At 40.6% G+C, this 8,975-nt stretch overlaps 1 protein-coding gene across 3 annotated transcripts in view; it reads right to left on the bottom strand.

The window, feature by feature from the left end:
• Positions 1 to 1,477: 1,477 nt before the first annotated feature.
• Positions 1,478 to 8,975, bottom strand: part of LOC126612092 (inositol oxygenase 1-like) — a 72,680-nt gene continuing 65,182 nt past the window's right edge. Inside the window, exons 6-11 of one of the 3 annotated variants that reach the window (XM_050280402.1) lie at positions 2,580 to 2,632; positions 2,369 to 2,491; positions 2,169 to 2,238; positions 1,992 to 2,070; positions 1,818 to 1,899; positions 1,478 to 1,716 (exon numbers count right to left, since the gene is read on the bottom strand). In XM_050280402.1, the coding sequence (XP_050136359.1) occupies positions 1,690 to 1,716; positions 1,818 to 1,899; positions 1,992 to 2,070; positions 2,169 to 2,238; positions 2,369 to 2,491; positions 2,580 to 2,632 (434 nt within the window). In that variant the 3' untranslated portion in view covers positions 1,478 to 1,689. The remainder of the gene's footprint in view (positions 1,717 to 1,817; positions 1,900 to 1,991; positions 2,071 to 2,168; positions 2,239 to 2,368; positions 2,492 to 2,579; positions 2,633 to 8,975) is intronic. The other 2 variants (XM_050280401.1, XM_050280403.1) reach the window with 2 other exon arrangements.

Here is an 8,975-nt window from a genome sequence, read left to right as displayed (position 1 = left end):
AAGATTGTTAGGTTGAAAAACATGGCCAACCAAATATGACCAAGGAAGAATGAAAACCTCTACATAAAGAGGTATTTGCATCATTGAAGAACACAACACAAAAATAGAGAAAAACATAAGGATGAAAGGAAAGAAAGATGAAAGATAGAGAGAAAAGAAAGAAGAGATAAGCAGGCGAAAATACCAGTGAGCCAGACTAGAGAGAAGACAGAAAATAGTGAGAGTTATTTTATACTCCTATTATTTCAGATAATGAAAGAAAGTATTACTACTGTCCCGATGATGTAGCCACACCTGTTGCCTCGTAAATATTGTGTCTTATTTACTTTATATTCTACTGCACACATTTGCTCAATTTCACTACACCTACATGTGGGTTGAGTTTTGTTAGAAATTTTGATTAGGACTAAGATTGATAACGAATTTGACCACAAGGTTATGGATGAACAACTTTTTCATTATAGAGGTCTGCTCAAAATTTGGGTCTCACTAAGGGACCACGAAAAAAAATTGGTCTTATATTTTTAATAGTATGTTGAATTGAATGGTACAAAAAATAAAGGGAAAATTAATGAAAATGACTTGAAAATTTTGAGTTTTAACGATATGGACAAAATAAAGGGTAAAATAAATAGTACTAGGATTAACTTTTTAGTGTAAAAATGTGGTTTTCCGTCAAAGTGAATAGTATCAAGAGCTTGTCATTAAAATTCTTAAAAATAAATGATTGAATAAGAATTATAAAAATCTAGTCTACCCGCTAAAACACATGTATTAACATTGAAGGCACAACCATTTGTTTCTGCGCACATAATGAATAATCCATCTTAAAAATCCATCACAAATCAAATTCGGACCACAAACGACAGCGCATTTTGGGATGAGGTGCACGCCTAGGAGACATAGCCCAACTCATATTCTCAATGGGAGTTTTTTTGCTCACTATTATTTAGGGTGGTGTATGCTTACCATCATTTTTATCACCCTTAGATGAGTTTGAATTTTGAAATTCGTGTAGTGAATGGGAACAAATCTCAAAATTAAAACTTATCTAATGGTGATAAAGAAGGTGGTGAGCATACACCACACTAAATGATGGTGAGCAAAAATGCACTCTATTCTCAATAGTAACAACTAAATTCTTCTTCGCTTCTTTTTGACAAAAACAATATTTTAAACCACTCGAACTTAGGTAAGCCGAATTCAGAGGGAAGAAAGCGGACAAAGTCCCTTACCAACTAACAAAACCACATCAGCGTACAAAATTCTCAATTAGCCTATAATCGTTAGAGCACTCTCTTTGAGTTGAGATTACAGATTGACTCAAAAATACTTGATACTACACCAGTTAACCAATTTTCACAAAAGAAAACTTTTTAGGTCCTATATTATGGTATGGAATAACTATCAATTTAGGCAACGAGTTACAAGTGTATACTGCTTGGAAATAACGAAACCGAGTCATGTAAAACCCTAGTTTTTACTTTTAATCATGCTGGAGTTTTATTAAGGAACCAAGATAAGGGTTCCGATACACCATACATAACAGATAATTTTACACGAAATCATTATGAAATAACAAGGAATTGCAGCTACAAATCGAAATGTCATCCCTCGCATATAGCTCGCTCGCTATCTGCTGGTATATAGTCGACACTCGTTACACATTGAACGGAAGAGCTGGGATATTCACCATCTTAGCTTCGAAGGGAAGTACTGCACAACCAACATTGTTCAAGTTAAAAACACTAATTAATATTCCAGGAAAAAAAATGAAGAAAAGTGTGTTGAATCAAATGAAATCTGGTTGAACTTACCTTTTCAATGAGAGAAATATAGTATGGCTTCACCTTCTCAACGTCAACCCGTATCTTGCTCTTGCTGTAAAGGTCATACTTGCTGCAACGGAAAAACGTAAAAGTATACGAAGTGAACTTAAGCATTTAGACTAAAGAAAAATTAGTAAGAGGTGAAGTATCATATAAACTTACTTGAATACACGGAGCCATTTCAGGTTTTCGACATCCTCTTCGTTCATTAAGTGCTTATACGCTCCCGCTTTATGTAAGGCTGCAATAATATCAAAAAGAAAACATCACAGTTAATTAGTCAGGAAAACAGATTTTTGTTTTGGTAAATTTGTAGTATTTTTCTGCTGCTTAACATACCATAGAATGAGTGGTATCTAATGATAAACAGAGCTGCTGAAGGCAGAGTTGATTTGTTCTCTGTGGCCACCTGAAGATGTCACACCATTAGATTAAACTTAGTTAATTGTGTTAACAAAAAACGAGATTGTTTGATTAGAGGCTTAGAGTTAATATTTTGAAGTATATCTGAATACATGATGAAATATTTGAAGACATACCAAATACATGTAATCATCGTGCCCCCACGACATCATAACATTTTCGAGTCCACATCCCTCCGAGTAAACTCCATACTTAGTGTTGTAAGAAGGATTATAGTAGTCAGGATTTTCCGCAAAGTACTGCGGCAATAATGTGGATAAAAATTTTGATCAGCAAACAGATAATTGTCATCACGCGAAAGGCGCAGCAAGTTTACGACAGAAGTACCTTGTGATGAACATTGGATTGATCAAAAGCACAGCCAACTGGGAATGTATCACCTGAAATACAGATCAGGATTAGTAATTAACTATCTTCAAGTATATAACAAATATGGTGCATGAACTTTGTCGCTTACCGACAACTGCCCATTGAGGAAGCTCCCCAATAGTCGATCCAACCCAATAGTCGATGAAGATGAAAACCGTGAGACACAACACCAATTAACAGAAACACCATTAAGATTGGGATTGACAGGAAAATCCAACACAGAGAACCCAATCCAACAGAGGAAAATCCAAAACATGTAACCCATTCCAATTTAACAGAACCCAAAGACATCAAATTTATAGATTTCAGCACATAAAAATCGAAACTTAAACACTGAAAAACAGAGAGGGAGTGGAAGGAGATAAACAGAGGCGGATCTTTGGTTGCAGATGCAGTATTGGGTAGATCGAAGCACTTCAAAATATAAAGAAATCAAAACAAGCAAATCAGAAAAGAATACAAAGAAATTCAGCAGAATTAGGAACTGGTTAATGAAATCGAAACAAGCAAATCAGAAAAGAATAATAATGTCTTCAAATTTACATCAAAATTAATTAAAGATAAGATTGGAGGATTTGTAAGAGTATATGGGATTTAGTTTCAAATTTACAGCAAACACCAAACCAAGAGAGAAAGTACTACAAAATACAAAGAAAGAGAGACTGAGAAGCTACACAATCACAATCTATTAAGACCCTTTTTCCATTTCCTTAGTTATTTCCTTTATCTAGGAGTGGATCAGTAGTAGGATAGTGACTCAGCATGTTTACCTAACACTCTTGTCTGTAGTGCGGGTGTGGGCATATTATCCCTGTTGCGACTCCCATTTGGGATATGAATGAAAAGCTGTTCTTTTACAATTTCTCTGTCATTTCCTTTTTCTCTGCAAATTCGCCTCTTGGTCCCCCCTTGGAACCTATCATTTGGTATCCAGAGCCAGGTTGGAACCATGGGCAAAACTAAGGTTTCCGTTACGGTGGCGGATGTATCAGATGACGAATTGGACCGTGAGTTTCAACAACACCAGATACTCACCCAGTTACAGGAGTTTCAGGAATCCATCTCGCTGTTGAATATCCATTACGACGACCTGCAGCACACCATGGTCGGTCTCTCGATCCACCAGGTTCGTCAGGATTAGCTGCAGTAAACGATTTTAGACGAAGTTCGTGCCCTCAAAAACCCTCCCTTACCCAACCCACAAATTCCAATCGGCTCCATTCCCGTTTCGCTAGGACCCACCCCTTATCTGCCATCCACACCCCCATACCATCACTGACATAGTCTCTCTCTCCTTCCCCACCCTTCCTAACAACTCAACCCCAAGGATCCCACCTCACGGCCGGGGCCTCATCCCTTCCCTTCACCCTAACAACCACCACCACCCAAGCTCTGAACTGACCCTCCACCTCCCGCTACCTTCCCCCATCCATGACTGGGCCTACCACTTCTTTTGTTCCCCCTAAACCGTCTTACACCCACAAACCCCAACCCATTTCCCCGACCTTTCCTGGGCACAAACACCTTAAAATCGAACTTCCTCGTTTATTTGGAGACGACCCTTACAGATGGATTGCGATGGCTGAGGAGTTTTTAGACTATCAAGAGATAACTGAGCACCGTTGTGTCACAGTGACAGGTTTTCATCTTGGAGGCGACGCAACCCACTGGCTCCGTTGGTTCAAGCTACGATTCCTCCTCTCCTCATGGGCTACCTTCACGACCCAGTTGTTGCAACGATTTGGCCCAACTGACTCCTTGAACATTAATATGGCCTTGTCCCATATCACGCAGACCACCACATGGAGGCGTATGTGGGCCAGTTCATTCGCCTTTCCTGCCGTACTCCGGACTGGACCGAAGCTCAACTACTGGGCGCATTTTTGGAAGGCCTCAAAGACGAGCTGCAAGATGATGTCCTGGCCCAGGGACCTTCCTCTATGGCACGAGCAATTGAACTCGCTCACATCTACGAGCACAAACAGGGTCGCCGGTCAGCGGTCCGTCCTGGACACTATCGTTCATCCCATTATATTTCTAAACAACCTTTTTCCCCCTCACCCACCCCACCTAACCAACCCACTACATCTCGACCTCCTCTTACAACACTAACCCCTCCCCTGCCAAATGCGTAACCGCCGCGAGCAGGGCCTCTGCTTTAACTGTGATGACCAGTATCTACCCGATCACCGGTGTTGTCAATCCCACATCCTACTGTTACTAGCGGATGAGGAAGATCCCGACCGTATTCCAGTGACAGAGATTCCCGCACCACCGCCCCCTCCCATGGTGGAACATCCGGAGTATCCCATCGCCCTCAATGCCATATCAGCCACTAAGCGTGCTAGGGGCCGTGCAATGCGCTTGGACGGATTCATTTTCCAAACACCGATCTAAGTCTTCATCGACTCTGGTGCTGATAAAAGTTTTCTCAACCCGTAAGTGGCGACTCGTTTGGGCTTGCACGTTGACCCGTCTTGAACCGAGGCAGTCATGGTCGCCACAGGACGTTGTTTTCACACCAAAGGGGTGGCTCACCAAGTTTCAGTGCACCTTCAAGGCTATACATTTACCAGTGACTTTCACCTTCTTACGGTGGCGGGATGTGACATGGTATTAGGAGTGGATTGGTTGGAAACACTGGGTTTCATCAGATGGAATTTTTTATTAAAAATTATGGAATTCTCAATCCATGGAACCAATTACTGATTGGTTGGGTCCTCGAATCCCCCTGTTCCGCGCTCTCCTGTGCCTACAAGTATTAAGATTGTTCCTGGCAAGCCTCTCCGAACTGTATCCCAGTTGTCAAGCCTTACTCACCCCTCTCACCAACCTAATCCACCACCGGCCCTACTTCAATCCATCCTCACTAAATATAACAGTCTCATCCAACCCCCAACATCATTGCCCCCTCATCGCGAGATCGATCATAAAATTCCCTTACTCCCAGGAACGGGGCCTATCAATGTTCGACCATATCGTTACAGGCATGCCCAGAAAGCCGAATTGGAGCGCCAAGTTGACGAGATGCTAGCCGCAGGCATTATCCGCCCCAGCTCGAGTCCCTTCTCATCCCCGACCTTATTAGTGCCAAAACTGACTTGTCCTAGCGTTTTTGTGTGGATTACAGAGAGCTAAATGCGGTCACCATCAAAGATTGCTTCTCGGTCCCTATTATTGATGAACTGTTGGCTGAATTGAAAGGTGCTATGATATTTTCTAAATTGGATCTCCGCTCTGAGTACCACCAAATCCGAATGCACGAGGCGGACATCCATAAGACAGCGTTTCGCACACATGAAGGCCATTACGAATTCACGGTCATGCCATTTGGCTTTACCAACGCGCCAGCCACCTTCCAAGCACTAATGAATTCAATCTTGAAGCCCTTGCTCTGGAAATCCGTTCTCGTCTTTTTTGATGATATTTTAGTCTTCAGTGACTCCCTAGATGATGCGTAAAATAACTAAACACACAAATTAAACCCTCTTGTTGACAATTGTAGTATATGTATAAGTAGGGATCGTTCTTAAACGGAGGATTAGGAGAGATTGCTAAACACTCTATACTGACTCAATTAGATAAAACTAAGCTTTAAAACACTTAACTAGACTCAAAAGACTCAAAACAAACTCAAAAGACTCAAAACAACCTAAAAACACTCAAAACTGCCTAAAAACACAAACTGGCCAGTTTTGAGCTCTAAACACAAGTTTGGACGAAATTTGGTTTTCTAATGCCTCAAAACACTTAAAAACACAATCTAAGACAAGTTCTAACTAATATGACTTAACAAAGTAAAGGGGGTTTGATTTTGGACGAAAATAAGTAAAACAAAGCAAGAACAATTTAAACAGATTCTTAGACAAAATTAGGTGAATTGATGGGTGATAGACTAACTAGAGGGTTCTTCTCCACACATGACACACTTGCATTCAAAGTTGATTTCCAATTGTTTTTTTCAATAAACCATGAACCTCAATGCCCAAGGTTAATTGTGATAGCACTTTTTTAATCTTCAAGTCTTCCTTAAGTTATTGAATTGGATGGGAATGCACATACAACAACTCAAAACATTCTCTAAAAGTCCCTTACGTGAAAAGCACAATAAAGGTACAATCAAAGATCATTAAACTTCATGAAAACTATAAGCATTGACGAGGCAATTGTTACTATGAAAAGCATGAAACGTTTGCCAAGAATTCACTTAACACGATCGTTTATAAGCGACCTTCACTACTTGCAAATATAAGGTTGTAACTATTAGGTGAAACTTCCTTATATTTTAGCTTTAAATTCCTGCATGAAAACTAAGTTGGCCACCTTAATCAACACACAAAAATAAGTCATCAATCAAACGGTTAAGCTAATTGAATTCACAATTCATGAAATAACAATTGGAAGTAATCAGTTCATCTTGCAAGTATAATCATGGTATTGAATAGCCCCCTAGCCAAAAAGGCTTAGTTCCTCATGTTCACAAAACAAAGGAAAACAGATTTATACATTGTAAATATAAGAAAGAGAACACCTAAATTCTCCAACGATTCAATGTTGAACAGCTAGAACCTTCAAGCACTTCTTCTTCCTCTCATTTGCTGCAGCACAAGGGTTGGGGGTGAGTTTTTGGGAGTTATGAATGGTGTAGAATGATGGGTTTATGGTTAGGTTGGATGTATGGGACGGCAAGGGATGTTTTTGGGGAGAAACTAGTGTGAATGGTGAAGTATGGGCACGGCAAGGAATGTTCAATGGTTTCTGGCGTGAATGGGAGTGAATGGATCTTTTGTGGCTGCAAAAAGGAAGTTTATTTAAAGGATTTCAGGAATTAAAACCCTAGGTTATTTAGGTAAACAGAAATTAAGTCAAAAGCTTCTAGAAATAGGAAATCAAATCAGAAACTTAAAGGAAATTCGACTAAAAGGTGCGGCAAGGGCATAAAACACAAAAGGAATGTGTTTTAATGCAAGGAAATAGGAAAGAACCCTCTCCCTTGCACGACAAGGAAGAGGAAAGGTCAAGGGAGGTGCGGCAAAGGTCCATTAGGGTTCTAAGGCCTTTTTTTTGTGTCCTAGAATGCATATGAAGTCTTCAAACTGGCTGGAACATAAGGACTTTTAGTATTAGGAAAGGTCAAACCAAAATAGGAAACCTTGGCTTAACTTTCTTACTTCAAGTAGGAATCCTTGTTGGAGTAGGAATCCTTGTTCTTCTAGGAATCCTCATGTGAGTAGGAATCCATCTTCAATTACGTCCATTCCTTTTGCTCCAAGCTTGTGATAATCATTCCAAGCCCAATTTTCTCCAAAAGGCACCAAATTGCATCCTTTGCCTTTAGAATCTGAAAACACAAAAAAGTGACTTTAAACACTAAAATAACTAAGGAAACATAACGTAAATGTACGAGAACAAGCCAATTAAGTCGCATAAATATGCTCCTATCACTAGACCGCCATGTTTCCCACCTCACAGCCGTGTTCGACATTCTCCAGTTGCACCACTTGCGGTTGAAACCATCCAAGTGTACTTTTGGTCAGGACTCGATTGCCTATTTAGGCCATATCATTTCAGCTAGTGGGGTTCAGGTTGACCCATCCAAAATTGTAGCTATTGTGGAATGGCTGACGGCTACAAGTCTTAGGGGCCTTCACGGATTATTGGGTCTAGCAGGATACTACCGCAAATTTGTCTGCCATTTTGGTCTCATTGCCAAGCCTCTCACAGACATGCTCAAAAAAGACAGTTTCCTTTGGTCCCCGGCAGCCGACACGACATTCTCAGCCCTCAAACTTGCATTGTCCACCACACCAGTGTTGGCTCTCCCGAACTTTACCAAGCGGTTCACTCTCGAGTGTGATGCTTCAAACATTAGTATAAGAGCAGTGTTGGCACAAGATAACCATCCCATTGAGTTCCTCAGTAAGCCCTTGGCCCCCAAACACCAAACCTTGTCAGCGTACGATAAAGAAATGATGGCTGTAGTGTTTGTTGTACAAAAGTGGCACCCATACTTGATTGGTCATCACTTCAAAATTCTCACGGATCACCAAACCTTCAAATAGTTCTTAGACCAACGACTTATTACTCTGGCACAACAAAAGTGGCTGTTGAAACTACTTAGGTACAACTATACCTTGGAATATCGTCCAGGGGCTTTTAATGCAGCTATTGATGCATTGTCCCGCCATTCCGACCTTCTATCTCTAATGGGGATAACACAACCACTATTTGATTGTGTATCCGAGATTCAGAATTCCTATGCGGTCGATCCTTCCATGGCCAAACTCATTCAGGACTTACAACATAACCCCCACAGTACAGGCTCTTTTAAGCTGCAAGGTGACCTAATTTATT

This window comes from Malus sylvestris, chromosome 17, assembly GCF_916048215.2.
Source record: "Malus sylvestris chromosome 17, drMalSylv7.2, whole genome shotgun sequence".
In the NCBI taxonomy this organism is placed as follows: domain Eukaryota; kingdom Viridiplantae; phylum Streptophyta; class Magnoliopsida; order Rosales; family Rosaceae; genus Malus; species Malus sylvestris.
This window is presented reverse-complemented; position numbering and strand designations above follow the sequence as displayed.